General features: G+C 53.3%; 1 protein-coding gene across 1 annotated transcript in view; it reads left to right on the top strand.

Moving 5' to 3' along the window:
• Positions 1-3,348: 3,348 nt before the first annotated feature.
• Positions 3,349-25,132, top strand: part of NPR2 (natriuretic peptide receptor 2) — a 36,484-nt gene continuing 14,700 nt past the window's right edge. Inside the window, exons 1-3 of the mRNA XM_081881396.1 lie at positions 3,349-4,215; positions 19,499-19,701; positions 20,857-20,970. Coding sequence (XP_081737522.1) covers positions 3,447-4,215; positions 19,499-19,701; positions 20,857-20,970 — 1,086 coding nt within the window. The 5' untranslated portion in view covers positions 3,349-3,446. The remainder of the gene's footprint in view (positions 4,216-19,498; positions 19,702-20,856; positions 20,971-25,132) is intronic.

The raw sequence follows: 25,132 nt of genomic DNA, 5'->3' as shown, positions 1-25,132 counted from the left end.
GGCTTTGAAAACACTCGAACTCAGGACACGAGGGAGAAACGTGCTAAGAGGAAGGCGTGTTTGGCAAACCCTCACCGTGATCAACTCCTACCTGGAAACCTATGTCCCCACTGTGGAAGGACGTGTGAATCCAGAATTGGCCTCCACAGTCACTTACGGACTCATTGTTCAAACTGTGTTTATGGAAGATAACCTGTCTATGCTGGCTTGGTCATGTACACAGAATGGAAGGTGGCAGGATTGCCAAGGATCCTTCCCTAGGGGGAACCAGGCCCCTTGGCAGAACAACTCCACATTACAAGAAGCATGCAGAGGTGACGTGAAGGCTAGAGTGATGATGGCAGTACCTGGAGACAGTCAGATGCAGCAGTGACTAGAGGAGGAATGACCGCTGGGAGGAGCAAAGAGAAGAGAAACGCCCTGGTCCATCTGCAGCAACACAGCCAGGCACCTTCATCTGCCCAGTTGCAACAAAACATGTCTCTCCCCTTTGGTCTCCACAGCCACAGCAGGCGCTGCAAGCTCGCAGCTGTTTGACTCCACCCCCAAAGGCACACACCTTCATTGTCTCCAGAGGCAGACGGGTGCCCCCAGCTCTGCTGGCCGTTGTGATGTCCTCCCCCGCCAAGTCTTTGGGCTGGACCAAAGTTCTCTTCCCTCTGTGGCCAGTGGAGAACTATGGGAGAAGGAAGACTCGGCCAGGACAGGGGCCTCCCCACCGGCCCAGCCCTGCCCACACCACCTTCGGGACCCCAAAACACGTCGGTGCCGGGTCAGTTCGCGGCCATTGCCGGGAAGGGGTCCAGCCAGGAGCATCCGTCTCCCTCCCGCCGCTCGTTTCCCGAACTTCGGCAACAGCATCCCTAGGCGGAGGGATGGGGGGGGGGGGCTCGCGCTTGCCTCCTTCGCATTCCGGTGACGGCGGGCGAGGGCTCCCCACGTACTCCCCTCCATCCAGGGCATCGACAACGCAGAGGAACCCGAAGAGGAGGAGAGGCGGAGCGTCGCCTTCTTCTGCCGCCAAGGCTGCAGCGACTTCGCCCGCCTCTCCGAAGCGCCGCGAGCATTTGGCCTCGTCCCTCATCCCGGAGGGGGCGCCCGCGGTCTGTACGGAGCAGTCTCCAAATATTTCCAGACAAAAATAAGTGAATTTCAGCAGCCTAATTCAGGAGAGATGAGTCATTTTGGTGTCGAATGAATGCTGTTTTTGTTAAGATTATTATTGTTGTTGTTAATTAAATTTGTATACTGTACACTATACCTTCACCCGAAGATCCCAGGACAGTTTACAACAGAAACACACAAAATGAGAAGACAAAACAGAAACAGAAGCAAACCCTCCCACAAACACATTTAAAAAACCACAGAATGTTAATCAGCTGAATACCCGGTTGAAGAGAAACCTTTTCCCCTGGTGCCTGAAGACGTGCTGAGATTCCTGCATTGTAGGCGGCTGGATCGGTGGAAGGTGCGCAAAGCGTCTTCCTCAGGTGAGCAACCTGGCGGCCGAATGCTGCATTCGTTGAAGTTTCCGAACCACCTTCAGAGGCAGCCCCACGCTGCAGTAATCTAAACTTGATTAAACAATTGGGAGTTGGAAATCCTTTTCAAATCATCCAGAGGTCAACCAGTAGATGCCTCTCCGCCTTTTGCAGAGCGGCCATTTTGGCTAAGGTCCCTGAACAGAAATAGGGGGAGGGCGTGCATGTTGACGGGAGGATGCTGGCCTGAGACATCATTGTTCACCCCCCCCCCCCCGCTTTAGAACTCTATTTGCATTCGTATCTGCTGAAGGCGAGAGGATTTGTTGCTATGCTTGCAGAGAACCCGGGGTTCGCCAGGACGAAACCGGGTCATTTGAAGAAGTTATTTCCTTTTGTGTGTTCAGAATATATAGCCCCCACCCACCCCAGCACCAGAGTGGCTAGGAGGAGCGGGGTGGTGGGGATACCGGGGGGTTGTCAAACCGGGGCGCCCCCACAGGCCGGGCTCAGCGCTGCCCAATGGCTCAGAGCATCGTCTCCTCCATCATCAGTATGGGAAGATCCGAGCGCATCTGAGGCACAGTCAAGGCACCAAACACGAGTCCTACATGCACACGACTCCTCACATCGGGTCGTGCTTCTCGCGCTGCTCCTCAGCGTCACTGGGGCCGCCCCTAATGCTGCGCGGGGGGGGCTATCTTGACCCCCTTCCACTAATGAAGGGGAGCAGGACTGGAAGCACTGGTTTCAAGTTTCAAGAAAGGCGATTCCGACTCAATATCAGGAAGAACTTTCTGGTGGCAAGAGCTGCTCGGCAGTGGAACGGTTTCCCTGGGGAGACGGGGGACTCTCCTGCCTCGGAGGTTTTGAAGCACATGTTGGATGATCATCGGTCATGGATGCTTTAGCCGAGGTTCCTGCACTGCGGGGTTGGACTAGGTGACCCCGGGGACCCCTTCCAACTCTATAATTCTATGTTCCTCCCCATATCTGCGAATAAAAAGACCCCAAAGGCTTCGGGGCTGCCCTTTCCGCCCACTTTGCCGGGTCTCCGGTGCTCTCCTTGACTGACGCGCCCTAGCGAGGCATCTGAGTCGCCCTCCAGATTTCTTTCCGGAGAGGGCAAGCGAGAGCCAATGGAGAGCCTCGCCTTTGGCCCCTTTCCACCGGCAGCTGCCCGGAGGAGAGGCGCGTCTCCGGCTTCTTCAGCCGCCACCGCAGGCGGGACTCCGCGCACAGCTTCCAAGCGGCTTGGACGGCGCTCCCGCCCGGTTCCTTCCATCTGGAAGGAGCAGAGCGAACCAAGAGGCTGCTGGATCCGCGGCTAGGATAGAAAGAGAGCCGGCCTCTCCTCCAGAGAGGCCCCGAGGAGGAAGAGCCAGCCCCGCTCCGAGGCGCCGAGGGCAGCGTGTGCGCTCGGGATAGTCAGGGTCGCCGCCGCCGCTCCGTTGCCCGCCCGAGCTTCCTTCGCCCAAGGAGCGCCGGGCTGCGAAGCGAGCAGGACGCTCGAGGGCGAGAGCGCGCGATGGAGGCGTCCCGGCAGCTGCAGCGGAGCCGGCGGGAGGGCCGCCCTCCACCCAGCGGCCGCGTTCAGTAGCAGCGGGCCAGGTCCTGCCCGGCGGGCGGGATGGAGCCGCGCCCCGGGCCGCCGCCTCTGGAGCGCGGCCTCTGGCCTGGTGGGGCGCCTGGGCTGCCAGGACGCGGACGGAGGCGCCAGGGGGCGCTGCCCCCCCACGTCTGCAGGCGGCTCTGGCACGGCGTCCGGAGGGAGGCGCAGGGTGGGCGGCTGGGGCTGGCCGCGGAGGGGGCGGCCTCTCCTGGGGAGCGCAGGGCAGCCCGGCGGCCCACAGAAGGGATCTGGCGGCCCCGCGGCGGCAGCGAAGCGAAGGAGGTGGTGGCGAGCGGCCCCCGGGTAGCCACGCAGCAGCCGAGCGGAGCAGACTCCCTCCTCGCGTCCCCGCCATGGCCTCGCCAAAGACGTCGCTGATGGTGGTCGCCGCCGTGGCCCTTTCGCTGTCGGCCGCCTCGTCGGGCCTGGGCGAGGGCGCCAACGGGAGCGCGGCCGCGACGGTGGTGACGGTGGCCTTGGTGCTGCCCGAGCACAACCCCAGCTACCCGTGGGCCTTGCCGCGGGTGGGCCCCGCCGTGCGCCTAGCCCTCGAGGCGCTGGAGCCGGCGCTGCGGGCCGCCGGGCTGTCGATGCGCACGGTCAACGCCACGTCGGAGCTGAACGGCGCCTGCTCGGAGTCGGTGGCGCCGCTCCAGGCCGTGGACCTGAAGCTCTACCACGACCCGGACGTGCTGCTGGGGCCCGGCTGCGTCTACCCGGCCGCCTCGGTGGGGCGCTTCGCCTCGCACTGGGGCCTGCCGCTCCTCACGGCCGGCGCCGTCGCCTCGGACTTCAGCCACAAGAAGGAGCATTACACCACGCTGGTGCGCACCGGCCCGTCCGCGCCCAAGCTGGGCGCCTTCGCGGCCCTCCTGCACGAGCGCTTCAACTGGAGCTCCCGCGCCGCGCTCCTCTATGTCGACCGAAAGACCGACGACCGGCCCTTCTACTTTACCATCGAGGGCGTCTACCAGGAGCTCCGCCACGCCGGCCTCACCGTCGGCTACCACATCTACGCGCCCCGAGACAACGCCAGCAGCAGCAGCAACGCAGGCGGCGCCGCAGCAGACGATGGCGGCGGCCCGGACACCGCCGTGCAGTTCATCCGGGCCAACGGGAGAGGTGAGCGGGGGCCGCCTGCTGCTCCTGGACGGGAAGGGGGGCTCGTGTCCCGGGTGCCTGCAGTCCCTCCCACCTCCGTCTGCATGCAGCCCCCCCAGCCCCGCTCAGACTGCGGGCATTTCTCGGCGAGACGGCACCTCCTCCGCTGCCGTCGGGCCTCCTCTGGGCCGGAGATCGAGATCTCTGTCCCGAGTTGGGCTCTGCGACTCCGAGAGGGGACGGAGGGGGGCACTCCTGGACTGGTGGAGGGGGGAGCCAAGGCGGAGGAGCTGCCCTTGTGTGGCCACGGAGAAATAGATGCCCCCCCCACCCCATCCCAGGGATCCTCCATCCATCCATCAAGGGAACCCGGTTGGAACTATCTCAGCATCTACGAGGACCGCTTGGCAGTTTGGGGTGGGGGTGGCGCTCACAGACCCCGAGGCCAGATCGAGCCCTCCATTTTCCGGGCGTAGGCGGGGGGGGGGGGAGGAGCTGGCCAAGGGCAGCCTGACACTCCTCCTTAATGGATGCGCCAGGAGGCACTTATCGATCCGAGCTGCAGCTGCGGCTGCTAATGGAGCCTCTTCGGCGGCTGCTGTGTCATCGGGACGGGCACGGAGCCCGCCTGGGACAGCCAGGGAGGGAGGCAGGAAGGCGTGGGGCGGGATCAGCCCCCCCCCCGGCCAGGCCGGGGAAAGGGGCCTGGCCCGAGCGCCTCTGCCGGGCGCCCCCCGGGACAGCGGAGGGGCGAGCGCGCGGCCGGACCGGGGGCCGAGGGAAGCGGGCGCAGGAGCGCCGTCGTGCTGCCGGATGCGCCGCGCGCTCGCCTCTCCAGCCTCCGCCGCCGCACCTGGCCAGCTGCCTCCGCGGAGCTTTCCGGGGGCGTTTCTGGCGCAGGCCGAGGCAGGCGCGGGCCGGGGGGCGCCGTGAGCGAAAAGAACAGCTGCTGCTGCTGCTGCTGCCGCCGTCGCCGCCGCCTTCTTCCGCGAGGAGGCTGTAGCCCCCCCGCCAGCCCCGGGCAAGAGGGCAAGAGGGCGGACCCCCGGCCCACTCGCTGCCGGGCGGATGGGTGGGCGAGCCGGCCCGGCCTGAGACGGGGCTCCGGGGCTGGAGGTGCCTTCCAGTGCCGCTGCCTTGGGGCCGCGCTGGGACCCATCTCAGGCCGGCCTTTGTAGGGAAGAGCGGGGCAGAGCCAGCCTGCCTGCCTGCCTGTCGGGAAGCCGCCACCTCTCCCCCTTCCAAGAGGGGGAAAAGTTTATTGCAGCGTCTTTGACGACGGGAGCTGGGTTAGATTTAAATGTGAGAATTTCAGGAATGTCACACCCCTGGAAGGCCGGCCGAGATGTCTGATGTCTCCTGGCTGACAGTTGCTGGGAGCCCAGAGGAGACGGCGGCCCCGGTTCTCTCTCCCTGCACCAAAAAACAACCCCGAACTGCCGCTGAACTCCTGTCTGACAGAGAGGGAGCCGAGCGTGGCTTGAGAATAGGGCGGGAGGTTCTTCCCCAGCCCCTCCTGCAACCACACGCCAGGCTCCCGTGAGATGGCCGGAGGGCTGCGTTGTGGGGGGAGGCGGAGGATGGTCCTGTCCTCTGCTCTTAGGGGAGGGGGGTCTGGCCTGCGGAGAACCAGCTTGCTGCTTCTTGCTCTGGTCTGAGGCTCTGCTGGGATCTTCTGGTCTGCCTGACCCTTCACTTGCCCCCCCCCCCAGCCCTGGGCCTTCTCTGAGCAACCCCTTCCCCAGCCCCCTTCTCCCTTCCTCCCACTTCATACTTTGGCCCTCAAGCATCTTTCTTATGGCAGGCTTTTGTAAAATCTGCAGCACTCACCTGGGAGTCAGCCTCACTGAGCTGCAGAGGGCTTGTGTTTGAATAGACATGCATAGGATTGTGGTTTAAATTAAAAACGCCTTCAACATTCCTCAGAGAATTTTGGAGGTGAGTGCTCTCCCTCAGTCTTCTTGGGGGCTCCACAGCTGTTGCACAGCAAATATTCACCTAATCTTTGATCTTCAGCACCAGAGTTTGAAATTCCAAGATTAGGCAGGAGACAAACAGGGTCTGAGCTCAGCAAGGTCCTGGGCACTTTGGAGGAGCTGTTTTCATCAGGATTGCAGCTGGGGAGGAAAGGGTTAACCCACTCTTGCCTGCTTTGATCCTGATAATTACTGCCCTCCCCCACTCCAAGAGGCTGCTATTTACATTAAAGAGAGTGAGAGAGCACATTGCATGCAAAGACACATTTAATGTCATGTCTGATGTGACCCCAACCTAGAGCCTAAAACAAAACTTTCCATGTGGTTGACACACTTTTTAGACATGCATCATTTCGTGACACAGTAATTCAGTTTTACTGGCAAACTGACAGGCTGCCTGCTCCCTTTCCAGTCCCAGAAGGAGAGGGGGTGGGGAGGTGGTCGGAGGTCAGCGCAGTGCAAGCACCCTGACAGGCACACTATATTTCTTCTCCCAGTGTGTTTGCACTGCATCAACCTCCCCTCTCCTTCCTGGGGAGCAGCAGCAGGTTGGACACATCTGCTGCTGACTGATCCGGAGACCCCAGGTTGTAGGCCCTAAGGGGGAAGGCAGAGCTGTGAGCTGCAGGCAGGGGCAGGGAGAGGCTCCTGGAAAGAAGGGCTGCCCCAGAGGAGCCTGTTGCAGCCTGAGCTGAGGCTGGCAGGTTGGTCAGAGCAGGCAGGAGAGCGGAGAGCTGTCATCCGTCATCCCCTCAATCCCTTGTGGCAAATATTCCTTCCGCCCACACTGTGATTTTTATGGCTTAAAGCTGAGGGCTAAATTACATGTTTCATGGGAGATCCATTATTAGCGGGGACAAATATATATATGAGAAACAAGTGGGACCTGCAATGAAGTGTGCCAGCCAGTCCCTCGTGCCCTTTCCCAGGGCACTTCATTCCATCTCCCCAACCGTCTCTGAGCATTCTGTGCAGGCTCACAATACTGTTTTTGTCCTTCTGCAAGCTGTTGGCTGTCTCTGCAGCTCCTGCTGAGGCTTCTCCCCTCTTGGGCCCGGATACAGGTGGGTCATTTGGGTCGACCAGAACAATCCAGAGAATGGAGCAACCCTCCTTTGCAGAAAGGTTGCAGTGTTTGGGAATTCATAGCTTGGAGAAAAGAGAAGTAAGAGAGGTGGCATGGTATATTTATTATTATTATTTAATTATTGAATTTATATGCCACCCTATACCCGAGGGTAGAAGTTTATAAAATGATAGCAGCTATTAAGGAGCATGGCTGCCTCTCACAATACTGTACAGTGGTCCCTTGCTTCTCAAACTTAATCTGTTCCGGAAGTCCATTCCAAAACCAAGGCGCGTTTTCCCATAGAAAGTAATGCAAAATGAATTAATCCGTTCCAGGCTTTTAAAAACAACCCTTAAAACAAAAAATTAACATGGATTTTACTATCTAACAAGACCATTGATCCATAAAATGAAAGCAGGAATCAATGTACTGTACTATAAAATAAATAAAACAGTATTGTAGATGATAAAAATTTAAAAAAAAAAATTTTTTTACCTGCACTGATGATAAATCATTGAATGGATAGGGGGCTTTTATCCATTTCTGCAGTCTCATAATCCAATCAGTAGCTTAACTGGGTTCCACACAGTCACAAAAACAAATTAACCAAAAGAGTCTCAAAAACAAAAACACAAAATAAATAGCAAAAACAAAAGCTCCAAACTTAATCCATTCTGGAAGTCTGTTTGACTTCTGAAATGTTCAAAAACCAAGGTGTAGCTTCTGATTGGTGCAGGTGCCCCGGAATCAATAGCCGACAGCCACATAGAATGTCTGGGTTCCAAAAAAGTTTGAAAACTGAAACACTTACTTCCGGGTTTTTGGCATTTGGAAACCAAGGTACCAGTGTAACTTGTGGGCATTCAGTGAAGCTGAATGTTGGAAGATTTGGGATGGATAAAAGGAAGTCCTTCACACAGTGCTAACAGGCAATGAGAGAAATTAATGATGGAAAATAATGAGTATAATTCTATTGTTCTTATATTCCAGTTTTCTATGCCCATAATGAATTTCATGTTATTCAGCAGCATCATGTCACAATCCCCCTTCAAATGTGGCCACCTTAAGGTTGGTCACAGAGTGACTTGGAAGCCTTCACAATGTTCCCCCGCTGCTTTTTGGCTATTGCGATTTCTGGTGTGAGATTTGTGTCCATTTATAGCTTTATTTACTTATCAAAAACACTTGTATACAGTACTGTAGTTTCATAAATTTCAGAGTGGTTTACAACAATGACATATATACAAGAGAAAACACATAACAACTTAAAATCATAGATCATCAGCTAACAAGTACAGAAGGTTTTTTTCTGAATTGCCTGAATAAGGCCGGCGGCAAAGAAAAGTTTTCAGCAAACTTAGAATGAGAGGTGCCTTCCAAATCTCTCTCTTTTTTAAAAAAATATTTATTAGCAGTTTAAAGATTACAAAAGAAAAGAAAAAGAATTAAACAATACAATACAAAACAAAAACAAAAACACCACAGACCCCAAACCCTAAAACATTTAATCAACCAAACAAAACAAAAACAATTAAAAACACATCCATTAATTTCGATATCATAACTTTCGTTCACTTGTTTCAGCGACCTCCTCACACCTCCCTTTTTGTATTCCGCTTCAATTAACTGTTTCAGCAATTCCTTTCCATCTTCCTCTGGTTTTCTGTCCTGTAATTTATCTTAACATATTCTAACCTTGTTTTTTCCCTTTAATACGTTTACAATCTGTCTGTACCTAATTCCTTATAACATTTCTGCGAAAGCCATATAACTTCATTCCATCATTTTTCTAACATTCATTAATTTTACAATATTTCTGTAAATAATCTTTAAACTTTTTCCAATCTTCTTCCACTGACTCTTCTCCCTGGTCTCGGATTCTGCCAGTCATTTCCGCCAGTTCCATATAGTCCATCACTTTCATCTGCCATTCTTCCCGGGTGGGTAAATCTTCTGTCTTCCAATACTTCGTGATGAGTATTCTTGCTGCTGTTGTTGCATACATAAAGAAAGTTTTGTCCTTCTTTGACACCAGTTGGCCTACCATGCACAGGAGAAAGGCCTCTGGTTTCTTCAGAAAGGTATATTTAAATACCTTTTTCATTTCATTATAGATCATCTCCCAGAATGTCTTAATCCTTGGGCATGTCCACCAAAGGTGAAAGAATGTACCTTCAGTCTCATTACATTTCCAACATTTATTTTCGGGCAGATGGTAAATTTTTGCAAGCTTAACTGGTGTCATGTACCACCTATAAATCATTTTCATTAAATTCTCTCTTAGGGCATTACATGCCGTAAATTTCATACCAGTGGTCCATAACTGTTCCCAGTCAGCCATCATAATGTTATGTCCAACATCTTGTGCCCATTTAATCATAGCAGATTTCACCGTTTCATCCTGAGTGTTCCATTTCAACAGCAAGTTATACATTCTTGACAAATTCTTAATTTTGGGATCTAACAATTCTGTTTCCAATTTTGATTTTTCCACCTGGAAGCCAACTTTTTTGTCCAAATTATATGCCTCCATTATTTGGTAATAATGGAGCCAATCTCGCACTTTGTTTTTTAATTTTTCAAAACTCTGCAGTTTTACTCTGTCTCCATCTTGTTCCAAAATTTCCCAATATTTCGGCCATTTGGCCTCCATATTGAGCTTTTTCTGAGACTTCGCTTCCATTGGTGACAACCATCTCAGGGTTTTATTTTCTAACAAATCCTTATATCTTATCCAAACATTAAACAGTGCTTTTCTAACAATATGGTTTTTAAACGCTTTATGTGCTTTTACCTTATCATACCACAAATCTCTGTGGAAGAACATCCCACAGGACTGGGCTGATGACACCCAAGGCGGACCTCCTTGTTCTTGTCAAAGGAGCTTTGCCAACTCAGGGAACAGCCAACGATGCTCTTGCAGATGATCTTGGTGCCAGAGCTGGGATAGAAGGCATCAGGGAGTGCCTGGGGTGCCCTGGAGCTAAGTGGTTCAGGACTTTGTAGAGTAAAACAAGGACTTTGTCCCTGCCCTGATAGTGTATGGGCAGCCAATGCTGCTGTTTATAATATCATAATAATAATTTAATATTAATAGCCCACCCATCTGGTTGTGTTTCCCCAGCCACTCTGGGCGGCTCCCAACAGAATATTAAAAACAGCGATAAAACACCAAACATTAAAAACTTCCCAAAACAGGGCTACCTTCAGATGCCTTCTCAAAGTCACATAGTTGCTTATTTCCTTGACATCTGATGGGTGGGCATTCCACAGGGAGGGCACCACCACCGAGAAGGCCCTCTGCCTGGTTCCCTGTAACCTCCCTTCTTGCAGGGAGGGAACCACCAGAAGGCCCTCGGAGCTGGACCTCAGTGTCCGGGTAGAACGATGGGGGTGGAGACGCTCCTTCAGGTACACTGGGCCTTTGAGGCCGTTTAGGATTTTAAAGGTCAGTAGCAACACTTTGAAATGTGCTTAGAAATGTACTGGGAGCCAATGTAGGTCTTTCAGGAGCCAATGTGGTCTCAGTGGCCACTCCCAGTCACCCTGGGCCGCCATCAGCCGTCCAGCTGCCTTCCATCCACTTTGACTAGTAGCCCAGCTGCATCCCTATCTGGCCAGGGACAGCCTCACTCCTGTCGTCTATGCTCTGGTAACCTCTAGGTTAGATTGCTGCGATGTGTTATAGATTCAGCTGCCCCTGGAGATAGATGGTTTGGAAATGTCAGCTGAAGTGCAGAATTCAGCAGCCAGGTTGCTCACTGGGACAAAACTGTTGACCATATAATGCTGACCCTGGTCTGACTGCAGGCACAATTCAAAGCGCTGGTTTTGACCTATAAAGCCTTAAATGGCTCAGAACCACAACACCTCAAGGACCGCCTCTCCCCATATAAACTGATCCAGACCCTGAGGTCATCCTCTGAGGCCTTCTTTGTGTGCCTCTCCACGCGACATCCAGAGGGTGGCAACACAAGAAGGGGCCTTTTCTGCACTGGCTCCCCATTTCTGGGATGCTCTTCCCAGAGAGGCTCACCAGGCGCCTTCATTATACAGGTATAGGCACCAGGCGAAAGCATCCCTCTTCATCCAGACCTTGGGTTGATTAACAGCCTTAGGACCTTTTAAATGTGGAGAGGGGGTTCTTGTTTTGTAGTTGCCTTTATTCTGTATTTTGTGGCTTTATTCTGTATTTTTATCTTGTGAACTGCCTTGAGATCTTCAGATGAAGGGCAGTATATAAATTTAACACCACCACCACCAACAAGATTATTCTGCCCCAGACCCCAGGGCAGCCCTGCATAGCCCTGGATTACAGTAATCCAGCCTTTAGGTTGCTAATGAATGGACTATAGTGGTCAGGCAATTCATTCCCTGACCAGTGTTCCTATTGCAGAGAGACGGGCCTCTCTGTCTGGTGCAGAATTGCAGAAGGGCTTTTTATGTCAGGCTGGAAGGAGAGCAATTGAAGGAGCCCCTGGTGTTCTGGAGTCTGTGATAGTATTGCCGGATCTGGCGTGGCTGGCAGAGCTGGCATCTGTGCCTGATGCAGGGCCTGCCCCTGGGTCTGCTTCTCCTCGGATGTGCCTGTCGCTGCTGCTGCTGCTGCTGCTGCTGCTGCTGAGAAGCTGTTTTGGGCTAGGGGGTTATCTGTCAGCAGGGCCTGCTGTGGGGGAGTAGATTCTCGGTCAAAGGCTGGAGATCCTTGGTGGGGCCTTGAAGGGCTTTCAGCTGGTTGCTGGAGGGGAAGGCAAGTGGTTCTCTGCCCTCTCCTCTTGGTTCTCTGTCTTTTTCTCTTTGTCAGATGTGTCTTGTCTAAGAAATGCCTGACGTAAATCACCAATAAGTACAATAATATATATCTGGGTCTGAACAAAGGCAGTGGCCTCCTGTCGCAATGCAGCTGCCAGTTAACTCAGAGACACCAAGTCCATTTCTGGATCACCTGTCATGGTGCTGAAGGCCCCTTCGTTATTTTGCAGGCTGCCTAGTTCTAACTGAATTGTCCTTGCCTGGACTTTGCACACTTCATTTCGCTCCAATCTTCCTGCTTACAACCCTCCCTCCCAATGGGTGAGTGAGGGTTTCTGCATCCGATGAAGTGGACTCAAGACCACAAAAGCTGATTATGCCATAATAAATTGGCTAGCCTTTAAGGTCACACAAGACTCTTGGGTTGTTTTTGGTTCCTAGGAGTTGCAGCCACAGAAGACTTAACTCCTGGTGGGCTCAGCCATCACTCATTGCCAGGCCTACTCCTCCTCTTTTTCCTCTGCCTCCTTCATCATAAATTTGCTTAAATTGTCTTGTAAAGCCACCTCTAAGCTAGTCATTTCCATCCCTCTAGTATTCCTTATGCCCAGACCACACTGCTTAATATACAGTGGTACCTCGGGATACAGATGCTTCAGGTTACAGACGCTTCAGGTTACAGACTCCACTAACCCAGAAATAGTACCTCGGGTTAAGAACTTTGCTCCAGGATGAGAACAGAAATTGTGTGGTGGCAGCAGGAGGCCCCATTAGCTAAAGTGGTACCTCAGGTTAAGAACAGTTTCAGGTTAAGAACGGACCTCCAGAACGAATTAAGTTCTTAACCCGAGGTACCACTGTATTCTCATCAGGGCTTTCTTTCAGCTGGAACTCAATGGAACTCAGTTTTGGACCCTCTCAGGGGGGCACCGCTGCCATTATAAGAGATCAAGGGAGGCGTTCAGGGTGAGTTCTGGCACCTCTTTTTCTAAAAAAATAGCACTGCTTCTCGTGAAAACAGGCTACTTGTTCCTACCCTCTGTTTCTATTTTTCACCCTCCCTCTTATCCCATGACTGTGAAAGTCACTCGGGACCCTTGTGGGAGGGGCTTTGTCAAAAGCTTTTGGGAAAGTCCAGGGCTGCAGGGTCTTATCAGACCACCTCTGTCCACTTGCTTGCTGACGCTCTTGAAGAACTCCAGGGGTTGGCAAAGAAGGAGTTGCCTTTGCTGCAGCCAGGCTGCCACTTCCAAAGCGAGGCTTGTCCTTCTGTATGGCGGACAGCCCTTCATCAAGCTGTCAGTTTTTCTGTGATGGGAGTCAGGCAGACTTTGAGGCCAGCCAGTCCTTTAGCTGAACTTGAATTCCTCTCCCTGCCCGGAAATCTGGAAGGCATGCCTGGACTCTGCCAGGGCTCATCCCAGGCTGCCAGTTCTGGTGCAACCTAATTTCCTGATCTCATTTCCCGCCCATCTGTTTTTGCCTTTGGAAGTGATAATGATTCCCTGCCCCCCTTCGAGGGTGCCAGTTGCTCTCCCACCCTATCCAGATCCACTTGAGACAAAGGCGAGGGAGGGTCTGGAGTCCTAAGAGTGCCCTGGGGCCCGTGACTCTTCGCTGGTGCGACAGTGTTGGTGTGCTGCCTCAGCGAGGCATGGCCTGCATTCCAGGCAGCGCGGTAGTCATGCCAATGTGCCATGTGTGCCCTGGAGGTTGGTCTGCCGCCTGCCTGCTCCTCAAAGGCCAGAGCTGGGGTTCGTGCAAAAGGGAAGGTGAGACCAGGGGGCACTCAGGGGCTCCTCTGGGCGCCCGTGTGGGCTGCCTGATATCCCAGCATCTGCTGCCTCTCCAGCTGTTGCTCAACATCCCTTGCCTGCCAGCTGGGCCAGGTTGGGGCGGGGAAGGAGGGGGCCGTGCTTCCTGGAGAGGTTTGGAGAGGGCCTTCCTCCCCTCCTCTCCTCTCTGGAGAAGCTGCAGCCCACTTTCCTATGGCAGGCAGCCTGCCGTGGGCTAGGGCTCCCCCCATCATGTGCCACGCAAGGAGCCGCCCCCTCCTTCCTGTAACTGGAGCTGCCTGGTGGGGCCCTCTGTTTCCAATTACGGAGCCAGGCAGAAGGTGCTGGAATCCGGGAACCTGCAAATTCTTTCGCCACAACCGCAAACCCAAACATGTTTTTGTGCTGTTTCTTCTCGCTGCCTTGGCTGTGCCAGGGCTGCTCCTTCGCCATAACCTCGGAGTCGGGAGAGGATGGGCACGACCTGGACCGTAGTCTGGGCACAGCAGTGGGGCCGGGGGACTGAGCTAGACCCCTGGGAAGATGAAGGCACTTGGGGGGGGGGGTTCCCAGAGATTTCCAGGTTTGGGGTTGCTCCTCCTGGACCCGTCTTTGTCGCTGGAGGCTCAGGTAGCCTCAGTGGCTTGGAGTGACTTTCACCAGGTGTGGCTGGTCTGCCAACTATGCCAATTCTTGGGCAAGGGAAATTTGGCCATGGTGATACATGCATTGGTAGCCTCCATGTGCTCTGGGTGGGGCTGGCCTTGGGCTTGGTCTGAAGGCTGCAGCTGGAGCAAAAGGCTTGACTGTTGATGGGGTCAGATGATCACCAGCTCATCATGATCCAAAGCTTGCACTGGCTGCCCATACGCCACCAGGTCAGGTTCAAGCATCAGCCAAACAGATTGGATCACACACATCCTGCTCAGTCCCTGAGGTCCTCAGTGGAGTCCCTGTCCCTGGTCCCCCAGGACTCAGATGCCTCCTTGGCTCATCTGTGTGAAGCTAACTCCCTCAAAGTTGAGGTCTGACAGGCCCCCTCCCTGAGGCAGGCAGACCCTCCAAGTGTCCCTATGTTTCCAGGACAGGACTGGATTTACTGAAGCCGTCCCGGTTTCTGATTTGACCCCAGAATGTCCCGCTTTTCCTTAGGACATCCCTATTTTCTTCAGAGAAATGTTGGAGGGGATGGAGTTATGTGACCCCTGAGCCAAGGAGATAAGTAACTATACAACCCTTTGAAGACTTCTGAAGGCAGTCCTGGAGAGGGAAGATTCTTAGTGTTTTAAATGTTTTGTTATGTTTTCATATATGTGTCAGGGGCTCAGGAGCAGAGGCACAGGGGAGAGAGGAAACGGAGAGTGAAGGGGAAGAATCTGAGGGCAGCGTAGGGGAGTATGACAGTGGCCCGAGAGATTCCATGAGCCTCTCCAGCGAATCAGAAGATTCCCAGAGGGGGGCGCCGATGGCCAGGGCAAGGGGGGTCCCAGGGGGGACGCACCAGAAGCAAGGGGCCAGCGGGGACTCCCAAAGCAGCAGCGGGAGATCAGGACCAGTTCCCCCACCAGAGCGGAGTGGGGGGGAAGAGTCCCATGTATCAGGGCCAGCGTCTCCTCCAGTAGGGAGAGAAGATGAGTCAGGGCTGACCACGCCTCTATCGCAGAGTGAGGGAACGGAGGGGAAGTCAGGTCCAGCTAGCCCCCCCTAAGAGGGAAGCAGTGACAGGAGCAGTGTAACGGTCAGGAGAAAGGTTGGCGGCTGGGCGCGCGCGCCAAGTTCAAATGTACAGGCGCGCGGGACAGCGGAAAACCCGGATTGGGAACCAGGTCCCAAAGCCCGCCGGAGGCTGGGGGAAGACTCAGGGGACTCAGCGTCAGAGGAGTCTAGAAAGGGCAAGACCCCAGCGGACAGAAGGACCCAGAGGAGGAAAGAGCAATGGAAGAGGTGGAGCAAGGCTAGAGTCTTAAACTGGTGTCTGGGGGGAGGAGATTCAGACGGAGCTTCGGCGGTCTAGAGTTGAGACGTAGAGCTGCACGCCATGACTTTGAAATCGAAACTGAACTTCAATAAAGACTTTTGTATATAACAACGAACTGGCGTTGGTCCTTTGTGAGCTGGGACCTCGGGCAGCCCTGACAATATGGTATGTTGGAAGCTGCCCAGAGTGGCTGGAGCAGGGTATAAATACTAAAAATATCATTATTATTATGGAATAGGACGTCCCTATTTTCACTGGAGAAATGTTGGAGGGTATGATGTTGAACCTCCAGAGCCTACTGAACGCCTTTTTTTTATTTATTCCAGCTGGCTTTTTAATTGAATTCTGATGTGAAATGTTTAAGTCATTTTTAGTCTTATTGCATTGGGTCTCTTGTTCGCTGCTTAGAGATGACTGTGATTAGGTGGAATACAAATGGTTGAAACAAACAAAGGCCGGGCAGCCAGAGATTTGTGGCAGCCCTCTCTCCAAGCCCCGAGGCTCACGGGACTCCTCTCCTTCCAGTGTGATGCGCCCTTAAAAAGGCTCCCCCCCCCCAGCTCCTCAAAAAGCTGCCAAGCCAAACCTGACAGATAGCTCAGTGCCTGGGTGGGAGACCCCCTGGGACCCCCAGGCCCCCTCCTTGAAGTGCCATGATATGGGACAGAATGTGAGGAAGGAAATAATATGATCAAGGGCTTGGAGCAAGTCTTCTGTGAGGGACTGTTAGAAGATTTGGGGCTTTTTCATTTACAAGGAAGAGCCAATAAATGGTAACATGACCAAGGCGTGCACAATTATGAATGGTGGTGAAGATTCTCTTTCTCTAACTCACCCAATGAAACTGAAGGCTGGAAGATTCGGGAGAGACAAAAGGAATTGGCACTTCTTCACATGGTCACAGTTCAAAACTTAATGATGGCTTTAAAGGGGGATTAGACAATTTGGGACGTGGGTGGTGCTGTGGGTTAAACCACAGAGCCTAGGACTTGCCGATCAGAAGGTCGGCAGTTCGAATCCCCACGACGGGGTGAGCTCCCGTTGCTCGGTCCCTGCTCCTGCCAACCTAGCAGTTCGAAAGCACATCAAAGTGCAAGTAGATAAATAGGTACTGCTCCGGCGGGAAGGTAAACGGTGTTTCCGTGCGCTGCTCTGGGTCACCAGAAGCAGCTTAGTCCTGCTGGCCACATGACCCGGAAGCTGTACGCCGGCTCCCTTGGCCAATAAAGCAAGATGAGCACTGCAACCCCAGAGTCAGCCATGACTGGACCTAATGGTCAGGGGTCCCTTTACCTTTAGACAATTGGGCAGGGGGGGGAGGGCTATCTGTGGCTTCTAGCCATGCTTTGCTTCCCCTTTTGGAGGGAGAAAACTCTGCATACTGGGATTCCCAAGGAGTGGGAGAGAGAGTGCTCTTGTGCTCAGACCTCATTTTCAGGTTCCCCATAACGGGCACCTGGTTGGCCAGCCCCTGTGGGGAAGAGGATTCTCAAGCAGGTGGGGTCCCTTGGGCCTGATCCAACAGGCTCTTCTTGGAAATTGCAGGAGGAGAGAGCTGCTCTTGTGCCCCCCGCAGGGGTCCTGCTTGCCGGGGTCCTGCAGGCATCTGGTCAGCCACGGTGAGAACGGGCGATGCTGGCCTTGATGGACCATTGGCTTGATCCAGCAGCCCCCTCTTCTGTCCTTATGAGCCAAGCCGTCTGAGGAGCTGACACCGGGCAAAGCAGAGGGTCTCCCCATCAGAGGGTCTTAGCCGGAGGCTGCAGCAGCCCCCCACCTTGTGGTCTATGCTTCTGGGCAGGTGGTGCGAAGGTAGCTGGGGTTAGGCTGTCCTCTCTGGGTACCCCAAAACGGGAGCAATAAATAAGAGCAGGATAGCCTGACGGAAGCAAACCCTCAGCCCCACAGCCCTCCAGGAGCAGCAAAGAACCGGCCAGGAAGCACTTCAGACGCCCTTGCTCTTGAGGAACAATGAAATGGAAGGACTCCTGGCGCCTCCCTGTACAGGGAGACAGCCGACCTTTAAGGACCAGATGCTGGGAGAGTCTGTGCCCTGACAGTGACTCGGAGGAGGAGGAGGAGGAGGAGGAGGGTGGCAGCCTGGACAGACCCGATCTGCTGCTGCAGCAAAATCATTCCTAGGTTATAACAAGAGGGAAAATGGGTACCGTAGTTTGTAGCTGAGTACAGTGGTCCCTTGGTTCTCAAACTTAATCCGTTCCAGAAGTCCGTTCCAAAACCAAAGCGTTGCAAAACCAAGGCGTGCCTTCCCATAGAAAGCAATGCAAAATGGAGTAATCCATTCCAGACTTTTAAAAACAACCCCTAAAACAGCAATTTAACATGAATTTTACTATCTAACAAGACCATCGATCCATAAAATGAAAGCAGAAACCAATGTACCATACTATAAAATAAATAAGACAGTATTGTACATGATTGATATATATATATATATATATATATTACCTGCACTGATGATAGTCATTGTTTGGATGGGGGGGGGGGCTTTAGATCCATTTCTGCAGTCACACAATCCATCAATCACTAGCTGAACTGGGTTCCACACAGTCACAAAAACAAATTAACCGAAAAAGCCTCAAAAACGCAAAATAAATAGCAAAAACAAAAGTGTCAAACTTAATCCATTCTGGAAGTCCGTTTGACTTCCAAAATGTTCGGAAACCAAGGCACAGATTATGATTGGTGCAGGTGCCCTGGAAACAATAGCTGACAGCCACATTGGACGTTCAGATTCCAAAAAATGTTCAAAAACAGCAACACTTCTAGGTTTTCGGTGTTTGGGAACCAAGGCATTTGAGTACCAAGGCACCACTGTACAGAAATGCAAGTGCCTTTAATCCAGGGGTCAGCAAGGTTTACCTCACCTGGGCCTGTTCACTCCAGCTGAAATCCCTCCGTGGGCCAGATTATGTGTGTGCCTGCGATTTCCGGCGTCTGCGTCCACACAGACGCGATTTCCCACATCAGGGAAGTGAGTCCTTGCACCACGCTGCGCCAGTTTAGCACAGTGCGTGGGGACTCGCCGAGCGGGAGGCTCGGTTTGGTGGGGGGCTCGTGGGCCGGTTAAATGACCCCCGTGGGCCGCTTGTGGCCCATGGGCCTTAGCTTGCCTACCCCTGCTTTAATCCTTTCCTCCTTTCACCTGCTGACGTGTGCCTTTGTTCCTTCTGCATGTGTCTTTGAGACGCCTGTGTCCCTCTTTGGCAAGAGAGAGCTTGTCTCTGTTAGGATCTAGTTCTGTTCCACCTTCAAAGGGTTCAGGCATGACTGCTGTGTGTCACATGCCTGTTTACTTCCAGCATAGATCTGCTGGGAACTTCCGTTTGTATATTGCTTTTGCTTTTAGCTGTTTTGCTGGAGACGAAGGGAAGCAGAGATGTTTTTTCCTTTGTTCCTGAACTATGCTGAATAAATGATGTAAATATGCTTACACATTTCTCTGTCCGCCACTTCTGCTGTGAGAAGATTTATGCACGGGGCTCTAAATGTATCTGAGGCTCATGTCACTGATAGATGCTGTTCCAAGGGAGACCGGTGACCGCCTGGCTGCCGGCCGGTGGCTGGAGCCAGCTGGGGTCTGCCTGATGCCCCCGTCTCCCCGGCAGCATCCCAGCAGTCTCCAGGTGTCCATCCTGCCTGTGGCTGCCTTCCGTTTTGGGGGCGTCTCCTGGGGACAGGGCTCTCCCTGCCTCTGCCTGAGCCCCCTCCCTCTGTGCGCTTCCTCCCTCAGTCATCTACATCTGTGGGCCGCTGGAGATGCTGCACCAGATCCTGCGCCTGGCGCATTACGAGAGCATGACCCTGGGAGACTACGTCTTCTTCTACGTGGACGTCTTTGGAGAGAGCCTGCGAGCCGAGGGCAACCGGGAGGCCGGCAAGCCCTGGCAGAGCAAGGAGGGCCAGGACCCAGGAGGCCTCCAGGAGGCCTTTCGAGTAAGTCCAGCAGCGGGGGGGGGGGGGGAGAACCCAAAAATCATAGAGTTGGAAGGGACACCCTGAGGATCATCTAGTCCAACAAGAAGATGTAGGCCATGATGAAGGCTGGTCCTGGGGCTTCAGGGCCTGCTCAGGAGGGAGTCCAATGGGTGCATCAGATGATATGACTTAATCTTAAAGACAAGAGTACCTCTGAGCAGGCACAGAGGGCTCTCCTCTTGGGTCTTTAAGCAAGGCCAGCTGTCTTCTGCTGCCAATCTGGAATTTTGGACCAGTATGAAGTAAGCAGCACATAGCACACAAAACACTACCAAACCATTCTACCTTCTAAATCTTATATTAATAATCCAAAAATTGAGAGAACAAGGTACAAAATCTGCTACACAAGCCACAAAGAAGAAAACTCATTCAAATTGTGTCCAAAAGGAAGATTCAGTCTTTAAAGTTCCTTTAGCCAGGCTCCTGTAGATATCAACAAAGGTAAGTTTGATCAAACAAAGTGTCAGCGATGTTATGCTCATGGGTTACATATCAATGATCCAATGCCGCTGTCAACGAAGATGTAACATCACCGACACTTTGTACCTTGTTCTCTCAATTTTTGGATTATTAATATAAGATATAGAACATAGAATGGTTTGGTAGTGTTTTGTGTGCCGCTTATGTGCTGCCTACTTCATACTGGTCTATAACGAGAATTGGCAGCATAGGCTCATTTCTTCAGTATCTGCAATTTTGGGCAGAGCTTTTGGGGTGAGTTAAGAAGACTGGTCCACCCTGGCCCTCCTTTGAGTAACCCCAGGCTGCAGGTACTTTGGGCTAGTCAGGTTCAGTTGGGCCCCTTCACTGAGGGTGAGAAGGCAGCCGGGGGCACAGTTTGCCTAAGGAGCTGAGAGAGGGGAGGAAGGCCTGGCCTGGAGCTGGAGCTGGAGCTGGAGCTGGAGCTGGCAGGGCCACGTCCCCCCCATGGTTTCGGCCTCGTGTGCTGACTCCTCATGGGTGCCTCTGTATAGGGTGACCGGGTGCCAGAGGTTGGGTGGCCATCCATCATGGATGCTTTAGCTGCAATTCCTGCATCACAGGGGGCTGGACTAGATGACCCTTGGGGTCCCTTCCAACTCCGCCATTCACATCCCCTTGCCTCTCTTGCAGACGGTGCTGGTGATCACCTACCATGAGCCCCAGAACCCAGAATACCAGAGTTTCCAGAGCCAGCTGATCCTTCGTGCCCGGAGGGAGTCCAACGTGGAGCTCAATGACTCGCTGGTAAGTCCCCGTCGTCCCCCCCCCGTCGCGTCCCCCCAGCTCCCCCTCTGGAGGAGAGACAAGCCCACACTGTGGGGCCAGAGGCTTTCCCCCTGGCCAGGGGCCTGAGCTTGGGGGCTGCTGGAGGGGGGCACAGAGGGACTGGCTTCAGAGCGGGGGGCAGGCAGGCAGGCACCCCCCCCCATGGTCTGGGCTTTGAGGTGAGGGCCTTTGCCAGGCTGAGGGGAGGTGCTTCAAACGGGGAGCCAAAGATGAGGAGAAAGAGGGCGCTGTGGGTTTGGAGGGGATCTTCCTTACAGCTTGTGCTGGGCAGCATTTTTGGGCAGGCAGCAGAGGCAGAAGAGGCTGGCTCCAGCGTCTGTGGCAGAAGGACCAGTCAGGCGCCACTTAGCTTTGAAAGGGTCACAGGGCAGCCGTGAAAGGGATTTCTGGGAGGGACCCCCCAGGAGCTGAGAAGCATCTGGTCCCTCCAGGGAGGGTGAGCTAAATGTTCCCCAGCCAAGATGCTGATAATGGGCCTTCAGAGACAGAGGGGAGCCAGTCGAGGGGGCAAAGGTAGCAGATGGGACCGTGTAGCGTAATGCCCCCAAGCATTATTACTGTATTTTTAGAATGGGTTAGTCTTCTTATGCAAAAAAAGAAATGTCCCAAAGCGATTTGACAGCAAAATAAAATGTAAACAGACAGAAAAGTGAATGGAAAGCCAAATGATGTCATTTAAAATGACGTGTTCTCCTGGGGATCTTCAAATGGTCCAGACCTGAGACCCAGCCTGCACCAAGGGATCCCCTTTTGCACATTCAAGCTTGATTTATACAGTATCAATGCTAAAGGGATAATTCCATTGTTCAATTAGTATTATTGCTAAGTGATTTTTGCACTGGTTCTGAGCTGAAAGGCTGAAAAGACTCTGAAAATCAGTGGTGCTGAGCAATCTCTCTCTTTCTCTCTGTAAATTAAAACTTAAACCTCCTGACCCACATGTGTAGGAGAAATAGGAGAGCAAAACAGGCTGTGAAGCCCTTTTAGCAGAGTATAAACACTTATGTGCTGTTGCAGCTTACCGGAAGCTATGAATTAGGCAATTATCCTTGTTTATTTGTGGTCCACCGACCTTCCCTTTTCTTTGTCCTTGTTGCTAAGAATGAACCACACATTTTAGTAAGATAAACTTATAAGGTTTACTTACATTTCAATGCAGGCAGCAAATACATCAAAGTCGTATGCAGGCGAAAATACTGCTATGTTACAAAATACAAACTTAGTTTCCAAAATGGACTCTGGGTTTTGATTGGAACCCAGGCATGTACATCTACTCACATTGCTGGCTTGAAAGGAAGGAGAGAGAGAGAGAGAGAGAGAGAGAGGGAGAGAGAGAGAGAGAGAGAGAGAGAGAGAGAGAGAGCGCGCGCGCGCTCAGGCAGGGAGGAAGTAGATAAGATTATCTCCTCGGTTAGAAATTTCTGCAAAAGCATTAAGGAAGTAACCTCAAACAGCCCCTTCTATATTGATTCAGGAACTCTACGAGTGCCAGACCCTCATGTGCCTGTCTGGCAATCATGTATTTGTGATTTTGACTAGAAATGCCACCAAGAGGAGAATGTGTCCCAGCCCAGATGCCTTCTGTGGCCTTAGCTGGAGTCCCACATGGCAGTAGCAGCCAGGCCCATGTAGAGGGTGGCAGGGGAGAACACCGTCCTCCCTACAGCTACGTCAGCTGGGCCCCTAAGCCATCATATGCAACTGGACCAGCTGCTCTGTCGTTTTATTTTAACCCAACTCCTGTCCCAGGCCTCAGACTAGTTCTGCGTAGGCCTGGCAACAGCCTTGCTGTGCTCCGCCTGGGATGCCCTCGCAAGCCCCCCTGTGGCTTCTGGCCCACCGACTGAAGTCCCATGTGCTGCAGAGTGCTCATGCAGCGAAGTCCGGGGAGCTCAAGTACTCGGGGCTCAGAGCCCCTTCCCCAAATTGACAGGCATCTTGGAAACGTCAGAGAAAGGAAGGCTCTGGGGTTGAGGTGGGCGGCTGCAGTGACCAGGCTTCCTGTGACAAATCTACAGGAAGAGCAGAGTCCGCCCTTGTGGTCAGCGGCAGAACCTGTTCTCAAGGAGCTCTCCGTGTAGCAAAAGGGGGCAAATGTCTTCCTGTGTTCTTGCTGGCCAGCGTGACCCGTGAGTTTCTGGGGATGCCTGCATTCACAGTTTAATAGAATTATATAGATGGAAGGGACACCGGGGGCCATCTAGTCCAGCCCCCTGCAATGCAGGAATTAATATCCTTAATTTTAAAAAATCACGTTATTAATATTGCTATGTTATCAGTGCTTCTTGAGGGTGTTCCCCGCGTCAGCATGGCTTAAGGAATTTATCTCCAATGGAAATTCCGAACCAACAAAAATAATTGGGAGACGAAGATGTGAGTTACTTCCCAATAAGGAAAAGCTAAAAGCGTTTGGGGCTTTTAGGTTTAGAAAGAAGGAAGCAGGACAAGATGAGAGGTGTTTATGTAACTCAGCACAGTGTGGGGAGGTGGGGGCTTCCTGCCTGCCTGCCCCCCTGGGAAACCCAGAACTCAGCTCTCCCTCAGAGATGCTCCTCCCAGCATCTTGGTGTTGTTTCTTCCTGTGCGCAGGAGGAGAGTCACCGGCTGGCTGGCTGGGGGTCCCTGAGTCCCTGGGACTGGGGGTGAATTGAACCAAGGTCTGCCCCCTTTGGCCACACTTTCTATGCCTTGCAAAGGGGTCATGGGGTGGGCAGCTCTTCCCTCTCCCTGTCCGTTCATGTACCAGGATGAATGCTGTTGTTGTTGTTACATTTACCATATTTTTTTGCTCTATAAAACTCACTTTTTCCCTCCTAAAAAGTAAGGGGAAATGTGTGTGCGTCCTATGGAGCGAATGCAGGCTGCGCAGCTATCCCAGAAGCCAGAACAGCAAGAGGGATCACTGCTTTCACTGCGCAGCGATCCCTCTTGTTGTTCTGGCTACTGAGATTCAGAATATTTTTTTTCTTGTTTTCCTCCTCCAAAAACTAGGTGCATCTTATGGTCTGGTGCGTCTTATAGAGCAAAAAAATACGGTATATGCATCACACAGCTTGTGCGGGATAGGTGATTGGCTGGTAGCTCTGGGAGCCTTCCCAGCATGTGACTGGAAAGAGAAAAGGGGAACAGCTGGTTGTGAATGGGCTTGTGGGTGTGTGGGTGTGTGCTCCTCCTCCTCTGTTTTCCCATGAGTGGCAATGGGTGCCAAGTGTTGGGCTGCTGGTCCAAGTGTTGGGCTCTGCCTGCCTCCAGAATCAGAGGCTGCAATGCTTCCGAACACCCCTTTGCTGGAAACCCCAGGAGAGGAGAGGGCTACTCCAGGGCCTCAATCCTGCTTGCTGCTTTTCCAGAAGACGCATCTGGTCCGCCCCTGTGAAAACAGGATGCTGAGCTAGATGGGCCGCTGGTCAGATCCAGCAGCCTCCTCTCCTGCTCTTGTGGTGGGGGAGGCGATGACGAGAGTCCTGACCTGGGACAGGATGTTGCAAGCTTGATAAAGATCAGCTGCAGAGAGGACCAGTCTGGAGAGCCTCTTTCTCCCGCCTGCCTTGGAAGATGGAGAGGGACTTCTGTGCCAGATGCAGGGACACAAAGCCCACCCTTCTTGGGGTGAGGAGCTGAGTCTTTCCCTCCCCGTCCCCGGAAGATGTTTGGGGAGGAACGGAAGCTCTCCTCCCCAAGGTGTGTGCCTGGAGGGGAGACCTCGGAGCTCGGCCCAAGCAAGGCCCATCCGCACCCATCTTTGCGGACAGGAAGCTGCCCCCCCCCCGCATTGCTGTTCCTGTTTCCAGGCTTCCTCTCCTCCCTCCCCCGCCTGCCTCTCCAGGGAGTTCCTGAGAATCAAGTCAGAATCCAAGGGATGGGGGTCCTCAGAGGGACCCTGTTCAGGTTCCCTGCTCTGCCAGGGAGCTTGCTGTGTGGCCTGTGACCCTCTTTTGGACTGACCCACCTGGCAGGGTGGTTGTGAGGAGAGCATGGGGGCACCCCCCTGCCCATTGCTGCAGCCATGGGGTTCTGGGAGGAGGAAGGCAGGGTGAGAAATAAATAGGGAGGCTAAGAGGAGTCAGAGGAAGAAAAGTGGGATGCCACCAGCTGTACAAAGAGGCTGTGTTACAAACTC

The sequence above is a fragment of the Podarcis erhardii genome, assembly GCF_964252035.2.
Source record: "Podarcis erhardii genome assembly, chromosome: 11".
Lineage (NCBI taxonomy): Eukaryota > Metazoa > Chordata > Lepidosauria > Squamata > Lacertidae > Podarcis > Podarcis erhardii.
This window is presented reverse-complemented; position numbering and strand designations above follow the sequence as displayed.